General features: G+C 33.9%; 1 protein-coding gene across 1 annotated transcript in view; it reads right to left on the bottom strand.

Moving 5' to 3' along the window:
- The window catches only part of ZPBP (zona pellucida binding protein), a gene marked incomplete at its 5' end in the record, with an annotated part of 83,534 nt that overhangs the window by 27,043 nt on the left and 33,391 nt on the right, over positions 1 to 23,100 (bottom strand). Inside the window, 2 exons of the mRNA XM_082632814.1 lie at positions 9,622 to 9,698; positions 22,179 to 22,397. Of these exons, the coding sequence (XP_082488940.1) occupies positions 9,622 to 9,698; positions 22,179 to 22,397 (296 nt within the window). The remainder of the gene's footprint in view (positions 1 to 9,621; positions 9,699 to 22,178; positions 22,398 to 23,100) is intronic.

Below are 23,100 nucleotides of genomic sequence, written 5' to 3'. Positions count from 1 at the left end.
TAGTTGCTCCACAAGAAATGAAACCTGTATTAAAAAACCAGATTTTTTAGAAGAAAGATTAAAGATAAATTGTAATTTAGGTTTTGAAATTATTACAGATTTAAACTGTCATATTAAAGTTTTTTAAAATAGTATATTTCTAATTGAAAAAAAGAAAGCAGAAAAGATAGGAATGAGAGGAGAGAAATGACATTTAAAAATACAGAAAAAGATTTCACATTTCCAACCATATGGTGCACTAGATAGTCTGAAAAATCACCCTGCTAAAAATCACCTAACTGAACATAACACAGCAAAGATATTGTGTACCTATATTTCAACAATAAGAGAGGAAGAAAAAAGTAGAAAGGAAAAAAGGAAGACAGGGAGAGACAGAAAGAAAGAAAGTTGCTAAAAATGAAAATTACAAAGCTAATATTAGCTGAGCCCCTATTTCATTTCATGTCAATCTGAGTATTCCAGAGTGTTATAATTTAACAAACAAAAGAGCTAAGGAAAAAAGGCTTAAAGCTGTTAAAAACAAACAAAATAAACAACCAAGAAAGACTCTAAGTAAAACAGTGGAGCAGGAAAAGAAATTCAATTACAAAAGGGAAATAACAAGAAAGCCTCTCAATAGGGTAGGGAGGGGCAGCAGGAGGGGGTGATGGAGTGGAGGGATGGGGGAAAGCAAAACTCCTCTGTGAATTCCTACACGATGGTTTGCTTTCAAAGTGGGTGTGGGGTTTTGTTGTACTTTCTGTGTGGTACAAGATCCCCAAGTCAGAAATTGACATAAAAATTTGGCTTTGATTGAGAACAACCATGGAACATTAGGCAAAAGCAAACGTAGTAACTTTACAGAAAAACACACACAACCTAAGCCAAAGGGGCTACATCTACTGATAAAGGACTGACAAACATGTCTTATCAGCCAGAGTTATGAAGCAGAGGATGAACTAAGAAACAACAGTGGGGTCAACAAACTGCCAAATTAGACCATCAAGAAATTCAGATAATGGAGCTCCAGTGACCTAAAATAGCAAAAAATGATATGAAGTATCCTTAGAACACATGAAGACATAAAAGTGGAAATTTATATCACAATAAAAGAGAAAGTATATTTGAAAAATTACCTACTTAAATTACAATAAATGAAGGGAGTAAAAAATGGAGTGAAATTAAAAACTCAGTGGACAGACTGAACATCAGATTAGGCCCTGCTGGAGCTAGAACAATTAAATGCAATAAAGAATTGAAGAAATTATTCAGAATGAAGAACATATTTAAAAAAAGAAAAAAAAGTAAGAGAGAGGTGGAGAAATAAATGAGATAACCTGAAACATACTAAATGGGAGCTCAAGGAAAGCAAATGGGGCAACAGGTAATTTTCAAAGGTGTTCTGGCAGAAAAAATTTCCAGAACTGATCAAAGTAATGAATCCTCAGATTTCAGTGGAACAATAAATATAGGAAGAAGGAAAAATACATTATAAGGAAAGACTGAGAGGCAAGAAGAAATCATAAGCAAAGAAATGGATAAAACTGTGGGTAAATCTAAACAGACACTGACATTCCGAAACAATCTTAATAATAAGTGAAAAATCAAAAAAAAACTAGAATACTAGAAAACAAAACCTTGAAAGATGAAAACAGGTCGTAAGAGTTAAAGGTCTTTAAGGCTTTTGTACTTTTTTGGAAGGTACTATAAACTAAGTAAGTTTTGGTTCTGCTATGAAGAATACGTTAAAATTTGAAACAAATCCAGAAAACGAGTGAAAAAAATATAACAAGAAAAAAGTCAGTTAAAAAAAAGTTTAATCAATCCAAAGATAGGGAAGGAGCAAAACCAGAAGAATAGAAAACCAGGTTAAATGATATATAATAGAATGATAAAATCCCATCCACATAAAGAAGCAGTATGATTTGAAAACAATAAAGCAATGAACAAGACTATAAAACAGTATCATTCTTTAAAAGGCACAATCATCCAAAAGAAAGAATAAAAGGAAAAAGTTACAAGAGATGGGACAAATAGAAAAAAATGGAAAAATGGTGGATTTAAATCCAAATCTTTGATAATTAAATTAAATGTAATTGGTCTAAATATTCTAATTAAGAAGCAGGGATTATTAACTTGATTTGTTAGCTGGATTGTTAACTATATCCAAAAGGACTGCTGTCAGCCACACGGCAGAATAGGAGATGCCAGTCTTCACTGCACAAAAACACTGATTTGACAACGATTCGGGGATCAAAATACTTTTTAAGAACTCCTGAATATAGTAGAAACGTTCCAGCACCACCATGGACCACAAAACCCAAGATCAGACACACTGAAAATGGTAGGAGAAACTGTTTCACTTTGACTGCATCCCACTTTCCCAGGTCACCAAAACTCAGCACCCAGAGAGATCCCTCTAGACCACAACTTCTCCCTCAGGGGAAGGAAAATGCAACGTGAAGGTTTGGCTTTCCCAAGCTTGGGGTCACTTCCCATGCAGACTCCTTCTGGAGGTCTACTTCTCTCTTACTGCACCTAGAACTCTGAGGAAATTAGCGTGGCCGAATCATTTAGAGAAAGCTGAGAACAAAGAAAAGGTGTGGAAACTCATGGCACCTGGCATGTGTGCCCTGACAGCTGGCACACAGATCTAAGCAGGCAGTATGGAAGCCTGCAGCAAGTTAAACTCTGCAAAATTTGGTGAAGGCGCACAACCCTGAGACTGTTACTTCAGGAGAAAGGAAGAGAGATGGAGCTTGCAACCCATGGCTCAGAATCAAGGGCACTGCCCTGGGGAAAAGAGAAAGGTGACTCTTGGGGCACTTGGCATGACTCTGCAGACTACAGTGAAGGAGCAAACTCCAAGATATCCCCTTTAGGAGGGAGGGAGAGAAATGGAAGATGCATAAAAAGCCTTGGCATCTCAGGCACTGCCCTCAGGAAAAAGGAGTGGTTTGCTCTTAGCACCTGATGTGACTCTCATAACCTGACATGGCTCTGCAGGATTGAGAGAAGAAATAATTCTAAGACATCCACCCCAGGAAAAAGCAAGACTTGAGGAGGTGTAGCCATTAGAAAGGTATGAGAGACTCCTAGAAACTCTAGTCTGGTAAAGGTCATTCTCTCCTGAAGCCAGACCATAAAGATTGGAAGAGGAGACTTTTCTTTAAAAGCACAGGCACCAATTCAAGCACACCAGGATCACAAAGAATCAATAAAACATGACACCATAAAAGAACAACAAAAAAAGCTCCAATAACCAGCTACAAAGGCCCAAGTTATGAAGATCTATGAATCGCCTAAAAATAATTCAATATAACCTTAAAGAAACTCAGTAAACTACAAGAAAACACAGACAAAATCAAGAAAACAATGTGCACACGTGCGTGCATGTGCACACACACACACATACATACACACAAAACCCAAGAAGTACAACAAAGAGATACAAACCATAAAAAAGAACCGAACAGAAATTCTAGTTTGAAAAATACAGTGATTGGACTTAAAAATTCAATAGAGCTTCAAAGGTTGACTCAATCAAGCCTAGAAAAGAATCAATGAATTAAAAGACAGATCATTTGTAATTATCCAGTCAGAGAAACAAAAAGAAAAAAAAGAGTGAAGAAATCCTATGATACTTATTTGATATCATTACCTAAATCAATACATGCACTATGGAGTTCCCTTAAGAAGAGAAAGAGAAAGGACTAGAAAGCTTATTTAAAGAAATAATACCAAAGAACGTTCTAAATCTGCAGAGGGAATGGGCATACAGATTCATAAACCTTAAAGAATACCAAATATGTTGTACTAAAGGGAACTACACCAAGAAACATTGTTATTAATTTGACAATATTCACAAAGACAGAACTATGAAAGTGGCTAGAGAAAAGCAATTCATCAAGTAATGGGTACCCCCACACACAAATAATACTATCAGTGATTAGAAGTCAGTGGATGTCTTGGCACAAACCTTTCAGGCTAGGAGAGTACATAATGATACATCCAAAGTGCAGAAACAAAGAAACGAAACTATGAACCAGGAATACTATACCTGTCAAACTGTCCTTTGAAAATGAAGGAAAGATGAAGAGTTTCCCAGAAAAACAAACACTGAAAGAGTTCAACAGCATTAGAAGTCCCAGCATCTCAGTGCTCTGCCCAGGTGAGTGAACTGCCTTACGAGAATTGCTAAAGAGAGTTCATCAAGTGAAATGAAATGAAAGAACACTTAACAGCAACATTAAAAAGTATAAATCTCACAGCAAATACAGACTAAGGTAATACTGTAAGGGGGATACATAAATGACATTTTAAACCAGTATAAAAGTTACAGACAGAAGTATAAAAAATATAAGCATAAAAATCTGTAATTAGATGTACAATACGAAAGATGTAACTTGTGACATCAATAACATACTGTGCAGAGGAGAGTATAAGTACAGACTTTCATATGCAATTCATATGCAATATAGACTTGCATATGATCTAAGTTATCAGCTTAAAGTAGACTGTTATAAGATTTATATGTAAGCTTCATGATAACCAAAAAGAAAATATCTTTAAAAAAGAGAAATGAATCAAAGTGTATCAATGCACAAAAAAGTCAAGTAACAAAGGACGACAGCAACATTGGAGGAAAGGAACAAAAGAACTACAAACATACAGAAAATAATTAACAAAGTGACAATAGTAGGCCCTTACCTATCAATAAAAACTTTAAATGTAAATAGATTAAACTCCCCTGTAAAAAACATGACATGGCTTAATGGACAAAACAAGATCATCCAACTATATGCTGTCTACAAGAGATTAACTGTAGATTTAAGGACACTTATAAGCTGAAAGTGAAACATGGAAAAAGATCCCATGCAGATGCCAACCAAACAGAGCAAGGATGGATGTACATATATCCAAAAAAAATCACCTTGAAATAATAAAAAACTGTAATAAGAAACAAAAAAGGTCATTATTTAATGATTAAGGAATCAATTCAACAGGAAGATAGAGCATATATATACACCCAACATCAGAGTATATAAATATATAAAGCAAACACTGACAGAGCTGAAAGGAAGAATAGACATCAATACAATAATAGTAGGAGATTTCAATACTCCAATTTAAATAGTGGATAGAACATTCAGACAGCAAATCAATAAGGAACTACCAGACTTGAACAACACAACAGACCAAATGAACTTAACAGATCCACAGAATGTTCCATGCAACAGCAAAAGAAAATGGATTCTTCTCAAGTGTATACAAACATTCTCTAGGATGGGTCACAAAACATGTCTTTACGAATAAAAAAATATTAAGCTCACCCCAAGTATATCCTCCAACCACAATGAAGTGGACCTAGAAATCAATAACAGAAGGAAAATGAAACAACTCACAAATATGTGGAATTTAAACAACACATCCTGGGACCACTGAGTCAAAGAAGACAAGAAAATATCATGAGACAAACGTAAACAAAGACACAAAATACTAAATTTATGAGATGCAGAAAAAGCAGTACTATGAGGTAAATTTATAGCAATAAAAGCCTACGTTAGAAAAAAAGAAAAATATCAAATAAACATCCAACATTACACCTCAAGAAACTAGAAAAAGAAAAACAAATTAAACCCAAAGTTAGGTGAAGTAAAGAAGGAATAAACACTACAGCAGAAATAAATGAAGTAGAAAACACAAAAATAGAACAATGATGAAACTAAGAGCTGTTTTTTTAAAGATAAACTAAGAAGACAAACAATGAGCAAGACTAACAAAGAAAAAAAGAAAGAAGACTTAAATAAAATCAGAAAAAATAAAATCAGAAATGAAAGAGGAGAAATTACAACTGATGCCACAGAAAGAGAAAAGATGATTTTCTTTCATAAATATTTTCTTTCATAAATCATAAAAGAGGACTATTATGAAAAACTATATGCCAACAAATTGAATAAGTTAGAATATATGGCAAATTCCTATAAACATACAAAATATAGAGGCTGAATTCAGAAATAAGAAAAAGACAGAAAATATGAACAGACCAATAATAAACAAGAAGACTGAATCAGTTATCAAAAACTTTCTAGCAAGGAAAGCTCCAGGACCAGTTGTCAACATAGATGAATTCTACCATATATTTAAAGAAGAATTAATAACAGAACTTCTTAAACTTCAGTCAAAAAAATAGAAGAGGGAACACTTCCAAACTCATTTTGTGAGGCCAGTACCACTCTGATACCAAAACCAGACAAAGACACCAAAAGAAAATAAAATTTATAAGATCATATACCTGATTAACATACATACAAGAATCCTCAACTAAACACTAGCAAACCAAATTCAACAACATATTAAGAGAATTATACACCATGACCAAGTGGGATGCATCTTTGGGATGCAAGGATGTTTCAACATACACAAATCAATCATTAACAGAAAGAAAAATAAAAATCATATGATTATCACAATAGATGTAGAAAAGTATGATTTCACATCCATTCATAATGAAACTTCTCAATAAAGTCAGAATGTTAGGAACTTGCCAAATATATAATTAAGTCCATATAGAAAAATTCCACAGCTAGCAGCACATTCAAAAGTGAAAAACTGAAAACCTTTTCTCTAAGACCTGTGCAAAGAAAAGATGCCCAGTCTTGCTACTTCTATTCAATATAGTATGAAAGTCCTAAAGAGAGTGATTAGAAAAGAAAAATAAATAAAAATCACCCAAATCTGAAACGAAGAAGTAAAATCATATGTTTTCAGATGAAATGTTCATATATGCAGAAAACCCTAAAGACTCCAAAAAAACTCTTAGAATAAGCAAATTCAGTAAAGCTGCATGATACAAAATCAACATTAAAAAATCGTTGTATTTCTACACACTAGCAAGAAACTATCTAAAAAGGATATCAAGAAAATAATTCCATTTACATGAGCACAAGAAGAATAAAATACTTAGAAGTAAAATTAAGTAGGAAGATGAGAGATGTGTACACTAAAAACTAAAAAACACTGATGAGAGAATTTTTTAAAAATAAATAAATGTAAAGACCCTACATTCAGATGGAAGACTACTGTGAAAGTGTCCAGAATACCTAGAGGGATTTAGACATTGATGGCAATTTGCTTCCAAATCCCAATGGCATTTTTTCCAGAAACAGAAAAAAAAAAAAAAAAAACCCTAAAATTCATCTGGAACTACAAAATATCCCAGACAAAGCAATTTTGAGCAAGATGAACAAAGCTGGAGTCATCACATGTCCTGATTTCAAATTACATTACAAAGCTATATTGATCAAAACCATATGGTATTGGCATAAAAACAGATATATTGTCCAGTGAAACAGAATGGAATATCCAGAAATAAACCCACACATATACTGTCAACTGGTCTTACACAAGAGAGCCAAGAATACACAATGGGGAAAGGATAGTCTCTTCAATAAATGGTGTTGGGCAAACAAATTTTTCAGATGAAAAGAATGCAATCGGACCCTTCTACCTTACACAAAAATCAATTCAAAATATATTAAAGGTTTAAATGTAAGGCATGAAACTGTAAAATATCTGGAAGAAAATATCGAGAAAAAAAGTCTGACACTGGCCTTAGCAATGAAAACTTGGATATGACACCAAAAAACACAGGCAACAAAGGCAAAAACAGACAAATGGGATTACCTCAAACTAAAAAGTTTCTGAACAGAAAGGGAAATGAGCAAGAAAACAACAAGGCAACCTGTGAAATGGGAGTGTATTTGTAAACTTTGTATCAGATAAAGGGTTAATTTCCAAAATATATAAGGAAGACATAAAACTCAATAGCAAAATAATAATAATAATAAATGATCTGAATTTTAAAATAGGCAAAGGAACTGAAGAGACATTTCTCCAGAGAAGACATACAAACAATCAGCAGGTATATGAGAAGATTCTTAACAGAACTAACCATCAGGAAGATGCAATAAAGACCGCAATGCACTATCACATCACACAGGTCAGAATGACAATTATCAGAAAAACAAAAGACAGAAAGTGTTGGCAAGGATATACAGAAAAGGGAATCCTTATACTTTATTGGAATAAATGTAAATTGATGTAGCCACTATGGAAAACAGTATGGAAGGTCCACAAAAAATTAAAAATAGAATTACCATATGAGCTAGCAATTCCATTTCTAGGTATATATCCAAAGTAACTGAAATCAGGATCTCAAAGAGATATCTACACTCCCATGTCCACTATTCACAGTAGCCAAGACAAAAAAGCAACCTAAAAGTCCATCTGTGGTTGAAAGGATATATAAAAAACCGTGGCCTATACATATAATGGAATTTTACACAGCCACAAAAAAGAAGGAATTCTAAGGACATAGTTGAACTCAACACCACCATGAATCACCTGTTGTAACTGATGTCTATAGACTGAGTCATACAACATCAGAACACACATTCTCCTCAAGCTCAAATGGAACATTCACCATGACAGACAATATTCTCCACCACAGCACACACTTTAACAAATTAACAAGAACAGAAATCATACAATGTCTGCTCTCAGATCATAATGTAATTAAATAGAAATCAATGGAGATTAAACAACACACTTCTAACACATGGGTCAAAGAAGATATCTCAAGACATATTAAAAAAAGTATTTTGAAAATTTTAAATTTCAACAAAATATTAACAAAATTTGTGGGGTATACTAATTAATAATTAAAATAGTACTCATGGATTAAGAAACAGAATTAGAAAAATAAGATTGCCTTCTGTACTCAATGCCCTAAAATTTAACTCCTATTTCAAAAGTAAAGGAAAAAATATATCCCTGGGATGAGAGGTAACCCCTACAGAAGTTTTTTAAATGGAAATATCTGGTTATGTATAAATAGATGATTTAAGCTACATTTCAGGAGGCTTTGTGAGTACAAATTAAGAAATCATCCCCCTGTCAATTTCACTAGGCAAAAGTAATGGATACTGACCTATAAATATGCATTACTTATGATTTTAACAGAAACTTTTCACAATCATCAAATGTAAATTACATTGTATTCCAAATATTTTAAAATATTATTTTTAATAAAATGTTCAGGGTCATTGAAGAGTAATCTGAAGTAGGGAAATCTGCCATAAATTTACTGAGCAAGAATAATATGTTAAGTATAATGTAAAAGAGAAAACTAAATTAAATTGCTGCTGGAAGTTACAGCATAATTTTCACCCTAAGCATAGATACAAGATGCTGAGAATAGAGCAACGTGCAAACAGTTAATAAACAGTATAGATCAAATTTATTATTTAGGATTAATAACAGTAACATGGAAAGAATTCTTCTGGATTATTAGTTACAAATTAATTTACAATAGCAAACAAGGCCATATAAATGGGAAAATCCTATTTCCTAATACAATCAGTTACAAAATGCTAAATTTCAAAGCATTTCATAAAAGTATTAACTCCACTAAATCCTTGTCATTTATTATTTGATGTTATTTGATGAAGTTTTATTTTTATTGTTGAATTCCCTAAGTGTGTGTGTTGGGGGGGTTGTGTTCTATAAATAGCTAAGATGCTTACTCACACCCTGGGCATGTTCACCATTTCCTCTTTTTTCTCACCTCGCATAACATACCTTAGATAGTCTTTTGGAAGATTCACAACTATGGTCTGCACATGGTTTGGGTCCTTTTTCAGTGTCTAGAGATGAAACTGAGAAAATATTTTATTTTTTATCATGGGTCTAAACTACTATATCACAATATTTAAATTGGCTTTTGAAATATAAAATAGACCATGTGTCTAATGTTTCTATTCCACTAAAAAATTAAGCGATTTTCCAAATGTTAAATCACTCTTTTCAGCCAAAAACCTAACATAAAAATTTATCTTATATAAATCACAGGAAAACCTATTGCAGTGAACTTAAGAGTATGTGGCAATTGACATGATACAATTTTTAACAATGGAATTATTTTGCCTTTTGTACCATATATATATATATGTATGTATAAATGTGTTTACTCATTCAATATTCTACTTAACTCTACCCATATAATACCCATATAATATAGTGTTAGTCATTTGACTAACTCAATTCTTAATCTCTACAAAGAGATAAATGATTATAACAATACTGATAAGAGAATGAGGTTGGACTACAGTAGTGGCCATGGTAACTAAAATGATGAACATAGTCATATATGCATGCATTCATGTACCTATTTATACAGTAAGTAATTATTGAGAGTCTATTACATACTAAGAGTTATTCTAAGAGTCTGAGACACATAAGTGACCAAAACCTACAAACTCCCTGACTCTTTGGAAATTATATTCTAAAGCAGAAAATGAGAATAAACAACAATACATAAAAACAATAAACAGTCATCATTACAGAAACATATTTTGTGATAAAGTGATAAGTACTAGAAAAGAAAGAGCAAGGAAAGAATCCTATAACCTGCAAAACTGCCCTTCAAGAGTGAGAGAGAAATGAAGACTTTCCTAACTAAACAAGAGCTGAGGGAGTTTGTGACCACCTGACCTGCCCAGCAAGAACTGCTCAGGGAGTCCTGCAGGTGAAGTGAAAGGATACTAGAAGGTAACGTGAAGCTGCATGAAGAGAAATAAAGACCTCAACAAAGGTAAGCACACGGACGACAGAAGCTGCTGTTACTGTCAGATTGGACTGTAACAGCAATTTTTCTATACATGACTTAAGAGTCTAATATACTTAAGAAAAAACAATTGGTCTAAAGGCTAGTATTCCTGTAACTTTGGTTTGTAACTCCACACTTTGTTTTCTATATAAATTAAGAGACTAATTCATTTAAAATAATTATTAGTTTATATTTTGGGGCACACAATTTATAAAGTAGCAAGTTTATGTCATCAACAACTGAAAGAGGTGGGGATACAGCTGTTTAAGGAGAGTTTTCATATGGTGTAGAAGTTAGGTTGGAATAAATTCAGATTAGAGTGTTATAAACTTAGGAATGTGAAATGTAATTCCCGTGGTAACAACAAAGAAAATAACTATAGAATATACACAAAAGGAAATGAAAAAGATTTCAACATTTAACTACAAAAAAGTCAACTACAGAAAAAAGACTATAATGAAAGAAATGAGGAACAAAACTGCTATAAAGCATAAAGAAAACAAATAGCAAAATGACACAGGTAAATTCTGCATTATCAATAATCATTTTAAAAGTAAATGGACTGGGGACTTCCCTGGTAGCGCAGTGGTTAAGAATCTGCCTGCCAATGTAGGGGACATGGGTTCAAGCCCTGGACTGGGAAGATCCTACATTCCGCGGAGCAACTAAGCCTGTGTGCCACAACTACTGAGCCTGTGCTCTAGAGCCCGCGAGCCACAACTACTGAAGCCCGTGCTCCCTAGAGCCCACACGCCACAATTACTGAGCCTGTGTGCTCCAACTACTGAAGCCCGCAAGCCTAGAGCCCATGCTCCACAGCAAGAGAGGCCACCACAGTGAGAAGCCCACACACCCAATGAGTAGTAGCCCCCGCTCGCCACAACTAGAGAAAGCCCGCACGCAGCAATGAAGACCCAACACAGCCAAAAATAAACAAATAAATAAATAAGTGGATTAAATTCTCAAGTCAAAAGAGAGAGATTTGAGAATGAATAAAAAAACATAATCCTACTATGTACTGTCTATAGGAGACTCACTTTAGATACAAAAACAAAAATAGATTGCAAATGAAAGGATGGAAAAAGATATTCCATGCAAATAGTAACCAAAACAGAACAAGAGTTGTTATACTCATAAGAGATAAAATAGACTTAAAATCAAGAATGGGTATAAGAGACAAATAAGGACAATACATACTAATAATAGGTTTAACACAGCAAGAATATGTAATGTAAATATAAACATTTACATACCTAATATCAGACCATGAAAAGTTTTGAAGTAAAAACTAACAGCATTCAAAAGAGAAATATACATTTCTACAATAACATTTGGAGACTTCAATATCTCACAATAGTGGATAGAAGAGTCAGATAGAAGGTAAGTAAGGAAATAGAGGTCTTAAACAACACAGTCATAACCCAGGACTGGATGACTTCAGTGGTGAGTTCTAGCAACAGTTAGAAGAATTAATACCAATCCTCTCAAACACTCCCAAAAAGGTGAAGAGGAGGTAACACTTCTAAACTCATCCTCTGAGGCCAGCGTTACCCAGATACAAAAGCCAGACAAAGACACCATAAGACACTACAGTCCCATATCCTTAATCAACACTGATGAATAACTCAACAAAATACTAACAAACCAAACTCAGGGTCTTACTAACAGGACCATACACCATGCACAAGTGGGGTTGATTGCCAGAATTCAGGGATGGGCCAACATACAACTATGCCATTTCGTCTCAGTAACAGAAGTTGTAGCCAGTGTGTTGTGGCAGGAAAGCGAAATAAGAGGTGTCCAAATTGGAAAAGAAACAGGAAAACTACTTCTGTTCAGAGATGCTACGATCTCATATGCAGACAGTAAGATTCCACAAATAAAACTGTTAACAACTAATAAATAAATTCAGCAAAGTTGCACAATACAAAGTCAACGCAAAAATCAGCTGCGTTTCTATACACTACAATGAAAAGCCTGAAAAGAAAATTATGGGAACAATTCCATTTACAAAGGCATCAAAAAGAATAAAATACTGAGGAATTAACCAATCAATTAACCATTAACTTAGACAATACTCAGGAATGAACTTACAATTAACTTAACCATTGTTAAAAGAAATTAAAGAAGACATAAATAAATAGAAATGCATCCAATGTTCATAGACTGGAAAACAGAACATCGTTAAAATGTCAATACTACACAAAACAATCTATAGACTCAATGCAATCAACAGTAAAATCCCAACTACATTTTCTGCAAAACAGAAAAATCCATGCTAAAATCTCTGTGGAATCACAAGGGACTTTATATAAAATCTTAAAAAAGAATAAAGCTAAAAATCAAAATTCTTGATTTCAAATTTTACTACAAAGCTGCAGTAACCAAAACAGTGTGTTACTGGCATAAAGACAGAAATATTGACTAATTTAACAGACAGCCCAGAAATAAGCCCTCACATATATGGCCAAATGATTTTTGACAACAGTGTCAACACTATTCGATGGGGAAAGGACAGCCTTTTCAATAAATGGTGCTGGGAAAACTGGATATCCACAGGCAAAGGGATGAATTTGGATTCTTACCTAACACCATACATGCAAATTAGCTCAAGATGGATCAAAAACCTAAATGTAAGAAATAAAACTACAAAATTCTTAGAGGAAAACTTATGGCAAAAGCTTCATCGGATTTGGCAATGATTTCTTGCATATGTCACCAAAGGTACAAGAAACAAAAGAAAAAACAGACAAGTGGACTTCATCAAAAAAAATTTTTAAAGTGTGCATCAAAACACAATAGCAATAGAGTTAAAAGGCAACTTACAGAATGTGCGAAAATATCTGCAAGTCACATATCTGATAAGGGATAAATATACAGAATATGTAGAGAACTCCTAAAACTCAAAACCAAAAAAACAAACCACCAGATTAAAAAATGGGCAATGAACAAAAACAACAACAAAGGGGGCAGTGAGGGACTTCCCCGGTGGTCCAGTGGTGAATACTCCGCGCTCCCAGTGCAGGGGGCCTGGGTTCAATCCCTGGTCAGGGAACTAGATCCCACATGCTGTAACCAAGAACCTGCAGGCTGCAACTAAGACCCAGCACAGCCAAATAAATAAATAAATAAATAAATATATGTTTTTTAAAAAATGGGCAATGAATTTGACTAGGAATTTCTCCAAAGAAGAAGTACAAATGGACAATAAGCTCAGGAAAAGATGTTCAACATAACTAATTTTAAGGGAAATGCAAATCAAAACTATAATGAGACACTACCAAACACCCATTAGGATGGTTACTATGAAAACAAAAGAAAATAACTAGTGTTGGTGAGAATGTGGTGAATTGGAACTCTTGTACACTGTTGGTGGAAATGTAAAATGTTGTAGCCACTGTGGAAAAATAGTAGCAGTTCCTCAAAAAATAAAAATAAAAACAGAATTACTATTATGATCTAGCAAATCCACCTTTGAGTATATACCCAAAAGAACTGAACGCAGGGTCTCAAAGAGACATGTGTACACCTATAAGCAGCATTATTCACAATAGTGAACTGAAAACAACACAAGTGGCCATCAATGCATTCACGGAGAAGCAAAATGTTGTATATACACAGAATGAAATATTATTAGTTCTTAAAAAGGAAGAAAATCCTGCCATATGTTACAACATGGATGAACCTTGAGGACATTTTGCTAAGTGAAAACTACTGTATGATTCCCCTTATATGAGATATTTAGTTAAAATCACAGAGATAGAAAGTAGAAGGGTAGATGCTAGGAGCTGCAGGGAAAAGAACAACTTATTCTTTAGTAGAAACAGAATATCAGCTTCCCACAATGAAAGTGTTTTGGAGGTAAATGATGATAACAGTTATATATGAATGTATTTAATATGATGTAACTGTATACTTGAAATGGTTAAGATTAATTTTATGTATGTATATTTTACCACAATAAGAAAATGGAAAAAAATTAAAAATAAAAGAATTAAATCAGACTTCTCCTCAGAAGCCATGCAAGCAAGAGAATAGTGTGAATGATTTTAAACACAGTATTGAAAGAAAAAAACGTCACCAAACTAAAATACTGAATTCCGTGAAATTATTCTTCAAAACTGAAATAAAAACAAAGACTTTCTCAGAAAAACAAAAATTGAGAGAATCTGTCACCAGAAACCCAGACTTATAAGAAACATTAAAAGAAGTTCTTCATAAAGAAGGAAAACAATACGTGTCCACAACTTGGATCTAAATAAAGGAAGGGCACTAGAGAAGGAATAAAAGAAGGTAATAGTAAATCTATTTTTCTTATTCTTAACTGATCTGACAATAGCTTGTTCAAAAGCTTATGGATGGGGGCTTCCCTGGTGGTGCAGTGGTTGAGAGTCCTCCTGCTGATGCAGGGGACACGAGTTTGTGCCCTGGTCTGGGAGGATCCCACAGCCGCAGAGCGGCTGGGCCTGTGAGCCATGGCGGCTGAGCCTGCATGTCCAGAGCCTGTGCTCTGCAACGGGAGAGGCCCACGTACCACAAAAAAAAAAAAAAAAAAAGCTTAAGAATGAGTAAAATAAATTACTGCATTTTTATAAGGGAAGAGAGGACAAATTTGGGAATTCTACTGTAAAGTACTTGTACTACCCATGAAATGGTACAGCATTATTTGAAAGTAGACTTGGATTAGTCATAAAGGTGTACTGCAAACTACAGGGCAAACACTTAAAGTAAAAAACAAATTATAATTGATATTTTAAGAGAAACAAATTGAGTCATGTAAATCCTTGATTAAAACCAGAGAAGGCAAAAAAGTGGAAGAGGAAAAAGAAACAAAGAAAAGGGGCAACAAATACAGAACAGTAACAAATATGGTAAATGTTAATCCAACTCCACCAATAATCATTTTTAAAGTCAATGGTTTAAATTCACCAATTAAAAGACAGAGACTGTCTGAATGAATTTTTAAAGATCTAATTATATCTCATCTACAAGAGACCCACTTTAAACATAAAGATACTGATAGACTAAAAGTAAAGGGGTGGAGAAAAACATACCATACTAACATGAATCAAAAGAAAGCTGGAAAAGCAATATTAACTTTAGACAAAAGACAAACATCTAGACAAAAAATAAAAGAGAAATTAAAGTAGAGGACATTACTATCTATCTTTCATAAATAAAAAGGATTATAAGAACATTATGTACAATAGTATGCTAAAAATTAGATAACCTACATGAAATAGTGGAAAATATAAATTATCTAAACTGACCCAAGAAGAAACACAAAATATGAACAGTAATGTAACAAAGAGATCAAATCAGTAATCAATGATCTTCCAATAAAGAAAACCCTGGACCCAATGGCTTCAGTGGTGAACTCTACCAAACATTAACTATTAAAAGAAATCTTTCTCCATCACTTTCAAAAGAATAGAAGAGGAAGGGACACTTCTTAAAACTCATTTCATGAAGCCAGTAGTATGCTTATACCACGGGCAGACAATAACATCACAAGAAAAGAAAACTCTGGGCTAATATCAATTTGAATGCAAATACTCTCAATAATAGAAGTACAAAATTATTCCAGCAGCATACTAAAAATATATATATACCCTGACCAAGTGGGATATATTGCAGGAGCGCAAGTGTGGTTCACCATGTGGAAATCAAAAATTACAACGCACAACATTCATAGAAGGGAAAAGAAACACATGATCATCTCATTTGATACACAAGAAACATTTGACAAAAGCTAACACCCTTTCATGATTAAAAAAAACACACTCAATAAACTAGAAATTGAAAGTAACTGCTTCACCCTGATAAAGAGCTTTTATGAAAAACCCACACAGCCAATATCAAATAGTGAAACACTTAAACTTTTCCCCTAGGATCAAGAATAATTCAAGGATGTCCACTTTTTCCATTTCTACTAAACAATATATTGACATTCTAGCAAGAGCAATTTGGCACAAACTAGATAGAGAAGAGATAAAAGTTATCCAAATTGGAAAGAAATAAGTCAAACTATTGTTATCCTTAGGTGACATAATCTTCCATGTAGAAAATACTAAAAGTTCCAAGCACCATAAAATAACTCTTAATTAATTAAACCAAGATGTAAGATACACAAAACATCAATGAATTTCTACACACTAGTGATGAACAATGTGAAAAAGAAAATTATTGCACTTACAATAAGACATGTAGTAATTACTTTACCAAGAGGTGTAAGACTTATGCACTGAAAAGAACAAAGCACTGCTGATAGATAAAGAAGTCTGCCGTGTTCTAAATATTTTATGTCCCCCCCCCCCCGAGTTCTTATGTTGAAATGCTAATGCCCAATGTGACGGTATTAGGAGGTGGGGTCTTTAAGAAGTGCTTAGATCATGAGAATAGAGCCTTTATGAATGAGATTGGTGCTCTTACAAAAGAGGCTCCAGAGAAACCCTTAGCTGCTTCTGCTATGTGAGGACATAATGAAAAGTCTGTAACCCTTAAGAGGGCCTCACCAAACATGGTGGCACTGTGACCTCAGAATTACAGCTTCCAGAAATGTGAGAAATAAATTTCCATTGTTTATTAGCTACCTAGTCTATGGTATTAGTTACAGCAGCCCAACAGACTAAGACAAAGTCCTAAATAAAGGGACAGTGATCCTGTGTTCATGGGTTAGGAGACAGTATTGTTCAGGAGGTAACATTAGAGACATTACAGACTCAATGCAAACCCCAATGGCCTTGTTCAACAGGAATGGAAAAGCAGGTGCAAAAAAACATAAGGGATTGCAACTGACTTCAAATAGCCAAAACAATGTTGAAAAGGGGAGAACAAAATTTAAGGACTCCCACTTCCCAATTTCAAATATTACTACAAACAAAGCTACTATCAAAACCTTATGATCAAAACGTTGTGGACTAGCATAAGAACAGGCATACACAGCAATGAAATAGAATTAACAGCCCAGAAATAAATTCACATATCTGTGGCTAAGTAAATTTCAACAAGAGTACCATGACAATTCAAAGAGAAAAGAACAGTCTCTTCAAAATTGGTGTTGGGATAATCATACATCCACACTCAAAAGTATGAGGTTGGATCCATATTTCACAGCATATACAAAAATTAACTCAAAATGAATCTGAGACCTAAATGTAGGTGGTAAACTTAAAAATTCTTAGAAAAAAGCAAAATGAGTACACATCAAGCAAAGAGATCTCAAATAAAAAATATAATATTATACCTCAAGGAATAAGAAAAAGAAAATCACACTAATCCCTACATTAGCAGAAGAAAGGAAATAATACATTAGAGCAGAAACAAATGAAATAGGAAAAAATAGAAATGGTTAACAAAACCAAAACTTGGTTTTTTGAAAAGATAAAACTGACAACTTTAGCTATAATAAGAAAAAAAGAGGACCCAAATACATGAAATTATAAATTAAAGAAGAGACATTACTCTGATAACCAGAAATGCAAAGGAGCCAAACAGACTACTATGAATAACTATACAACAAAAATTGGACAACTGAGAAGAAATTGATAAATTCCTAGAAACATGCAACCTACCAAGACTGGAATCATAAAGAAGTAGAAAATTTGAACAGATCAATAGTGACTAAGGAGATAGAATCATTAACCAAAAATCTCCCCCCAGCCCCACAAAAAATCCCAGAACCAGATGGCTTCACTGATGAATTCTACCAAATATTTAAAGAACTAATGTCAATCTTTCTCAAACTTCCAAAAAACTGAAGAGGAGGTAACATGCTCAAACCATTTTACAAGGCCTGATACCAAAGCCAGATGAGGACACTAATCGAAAAGAAAACTATAGGCCAATATTCCTGATGAATATAGATGGAAAAATCCTCAAAAATCCTCAAAAAATGTTGTTTGAGGAAAAATCCTCAAACAACATGAGCAAGTGGGATTCATCTCTGAGATGCAAGGACAGCTCAACATAGGCAAATCAACAAATGTGATTCATCACATTAACAGAATGAAAAATAAAAACCACATGGTCATCTCAATGTACGCAAAAATGTACCTGACAAAATTCAACTTCCATTCAAAATAAAACTCTCAACAAATTAGGTACAGAATGAATCTACCTTAATATAATAATGGCCATGTATGACAAGTCCACAGCTAACATCATACTCCATATGAAAGGTTGAAAGATTTTCCTCTAAGATCAGGGACAAGGAAAGGATGCCCACTCTCACCACCCCTATGTAACATAGTACTGCAAGTCCTAGCCAGAGCAGTCTGGCAAGACAAAGAAATAAAAGACACCTGAATCAAACAAGGAGAAGTGAAACTAGCTCTGTCTGCATATGATGTAATTTTACATAGAGAAAATACTAAAGACTTCAGGAAAAAACTGTTAGACTTAATAAATGAATTTAGTTAAGTTTCAGGATACAAAACAACATGCAAAACTTGGTATAATTTCTATATAATAACAAATTATCTGAAAAGAAATAAAGAAACAATCTTACTTACAATACTATCAAAAACAAAAAAATACATAGGAGTAAATTTAAACAAGGAGGTAAAAGGTCTGTACACTGAAAATTACAAGACAGTGATGAAAGAAACTGAAGAAGACACAAATAAATGGAGATGCCTCATGTTCATGAATAGAATGAAATTAATATTGTTAAAATATCCATACAACCCAAAGTAACCTCCGGATTCAATGTAATCTTTACTAAGATTCCAATGTATTTTTTACAGAAATAGAAAAAAAAATCCTAAAATTTGTATGGAATCACAAAAGACCCTGAATAAGTTATCAGTGCAGTTCTAAGAAAGAACAAAGCTGGAAGTATCACACTTCTAATTTCAAATTATATTACAAAGGTATAGTAGTCAAAACAATATGGTACTGGCATAAAAACAAACACATAGTCCTATGGAATAGAACTGAAAATCCAGGAAATAAACCTATGCATGTAAGGTCAACTAATATTTGACAAGAAAGCCAAGAATACTCAGTTGAGAACAGACAGTCTCCCCAATAAATGGTACTGGGAAAACTGGACATTCACATGCAAAAGAATGAAACTAGACTCCTATCTCATGCCACTCACAAAAATTAACTCAAAATGGAGTAAAGACTTAAATGTAAAACTTAAACCATAAAACTCCTAGGAGAAAACACAGGGAAAAGCTGGTGCTGGCAATGACTTTATGAATATGACACCAAAGCACAAGCAATGAAAACAAAAGTAAACAAATGGGACTACATACAACTAAAAAAGCTTCTTCACAGCAAAGAAACAATCAACAAACTGAAAAGACAACCTAGAGAATGGTATAAAATATTTGATAACCACATAAATTTGATAAGACAATAATATCCTAAATATATAAGGAACTCATACAATTCAAAAACAAAAAACAAATAATCCAATTAAAAATTGAAAAGGACCTGAATAGACAATTTTTTCTTAGAAAGTTATTCAAATGGCCAACAGGTAAATGAAAAGGTGCTCAACATCACAAATCATCACGGAAATGAAAATTAAAACCATGAGATATCACCCACATCTGTTAGAATGATGATTATCCAAAAGACAAGAGATGAGTGTTAGCAAGGATGTGGAAAAAAGGTAACCCTTATGCTCCTTTAGTGGGAATATGAATTGCTACTATGGAAAATAGTAGGGAGGTTCCTCAAAAGGTAAAAAAAAAAAAAATAGAACTACCATATGATCCAGCAATTCCACTTCTGGATATACATCTGAAGGAAATGAAATCACTATCTCTTAGAGATATCTGTACCCACATGTTCAATGCAGCACCATTTACCATAGCTAAGACATAGAAACAACCTAAGTATCCATCAACAGATGAACGGATAAAGAAAATATGGCACACACACACACACACACACACACACACACAGAGGAATATTCTTCAGCCATAGAAATGAAGGAGATTCTGTCATGTGTAACAACACAGATAAAACTTGAGGGCATTTTGTTAAGTGAAACAAGTCAGAGAAAGACAAATACTGTATGACCTTACTTATATGTGGAATCTACAAAAACTGAACTCAGAAAAAGAGAACAGATTGGTGATTGCCAGGGTCATGGATCGGGGGTGAGGGAAATGAATGAAGGAAGACAAAGGGTACAAATAAATTCAGGATGTAACACAGAGCTTGGTGAATATAGTTAATAATACTGAATTGTATATATTTGAAAGTTGCTAGAAGAGTAGATTTTAAAAGTTCTTACTGCAGAAATAAATAAATTGTAACTATGTGAGAAGACCTATGTGTTTAACCTTATTATGGTAAACATTTTGCAATATACAGATACATCAAAGTGTTGTACACTTTGAACTAACATATTGTTATATGTCAATTATATATCAATAAAACTAGGGAAAAAATCAAAATTGGGCAAAGGACTTGAATGGACTTTTCTCCAAAAAAAATACATGAATGGTCAACAAGAAAAGATGCTCAACATCATGAGTCATTAGAGAAATGCAAATTAAGCCCACAGTGAACTAATTTCTATTGAAAATCATCTCTTTTCTCTTATGGGTTCAAGTACACTTCCAGGTTTTCTCAAGACTATTAAATGCCTATTAATAGCACCTATTCAATACACCAGGTACAAAGACCCCATAACTCTTATGAATGCTAACAGTGGGTCTTTGATGAGCTAAAGAAAGACTCAGCCTATCTTTCATAATTTGCCTCAGGGGCTGGAGAACAACTCTCAAAAGTTTTTCTGGAGAAGAGAAAAGAAGTAAGGAAGGTAAAAGATAGTGAAAATGGGGTTGAACACCTCTTATTCTCTTCTCTGAAAGCTTCGCACCACTCACTTGTATCTAAACATTCAATCCTAGATGGCCAAGAGAGAGGGAATATCAGAGAAATGGGTAAGTGTAATCAAACACTGACAGTAGAGAAATCAAGGACAGAGGGTAAAGAAGAAAGAAAGGAAACAGCAACATACCATTTGAGATGAAAAGTGGAGGGGGTCCTCTTGCCACTGGGACCCATTAAGAACACATGCATGGGTATTCCTAAATGCTCATTCATGAACGGGCCCTTTATAAATCTAAAGTCTTCAGATATTAAGTCCAATTCTTGGTTTTCCAGAATATACTGGGCTTTTGCTCTGCATTGTTAGGAAAAGCAACTAAGCTGTTAGAACAGTCCCTCTGGTCTAAACTGTTAACCTAGCTTATTATATAATTACATGCTTTTACAAATTAAATCTTTGTAGCTAAATATCATGATAGATATTCCTCATACTAAATTCCATTCTATAGTTAAGTATCATAGCAATGTTTATTTGCGAACCCAAACTTTTCATTAAGTACATGAATCAGCAGAAATATATTTGGGGGCTATTAGATCTAAGAAGTGAAAGTAAAGAATATGAAACATTCAGATCTATAGCATTTACATTCTAAAAATGCCACTAGTAACTCACGTCTCTAAGATTAGTTTTGCAGTCTAACTTTGTTTTCTTTAAAGAATTGCATATACTTACCTGAAAATGTAAAAAACAATTCATTTTGCAAACCAGCTCTTTGCATTTTAACACGATGGCATTCAGACTTCAGTAAGAAAACTTGACATGAAAGGTCAAGAACCAATTTGCTTAAAATCTGAAGAAGTTTCTTCTCAAAAGAAACATTATAGATACTATTGCAGGGAGCTGCATGATATCGAGCTGTGAACTGGTAATAATAATGTGGCTCACGATAAGCTGCAAAAAATTAAACAGAGAACAATACAGCAATGGTTATTTAAGCAATTCAAATATATTTCAGCTATTCAAGAGAAATCATTATTTGGAATACATCTGACCCTTGAACAACACAGGGTTAGGGTTAGGAACACCAACCACACCCCCAGTTGAAAATCCACGTATAATTTATAGTCAGCCCTCCTCACCCATGTTCCTCTGAATCCAGGATTCTCCATGTGTGGATGTGGATCCTGTGGTACTGCAGTATTTGCTACTGAAAACATCCATGTATAATGAACCCACACAGTTCAAACCCATGTTGTTCAAAGGTGAACTGTATATGTTTTTATATACAGCCATATATACATATATTTTAATTTAACAAGCACTTATCTAGCAGCTACTAAGTGACAAATGCTGTTATAGGCACTTTAAAAATAGAAACTCATTTAAATCTCCTAAGATTATTAAAGATTGGTATAATCTTCACATCCAGCATGTACTGAGGGATACTATGTCACATGCCTAATGCCTGTGCTATCAAAACTGAGCCTCTAGCTGAGGAGCCAAGCCCAAAGTCTGTGCCCTTAACCACCATGTCATGCTGCCTCAAACTCAGGTATGAGACTTCCCTAAGTTTAAATATACATCTTAGAAGAAAAGAGAGTCATAGAATTGCCAACAATAGGCAAAAAAAAAAAGTATGTTTCTAACTTATCTA

The sequence above is a fragment of the Mesoplodon mirus genome (assembly GCF_964341445.2).
Source record: "Mesoplodon mirus genome assembly, chromosome: 9".
NCBI classification, from domain to species: domain Eukaryota; kingdom Metazoa; phylum Chordata; class Mammalia; order Artiodactyla; family Ziphiidae; genus Mesoplodon; species Mesoplodon mirus.
The sequence above is the reverse complement of the archived record's forward strand: the minus strand, read 5'-3'. Positions and strand labels throughout refer to the sequence as shown.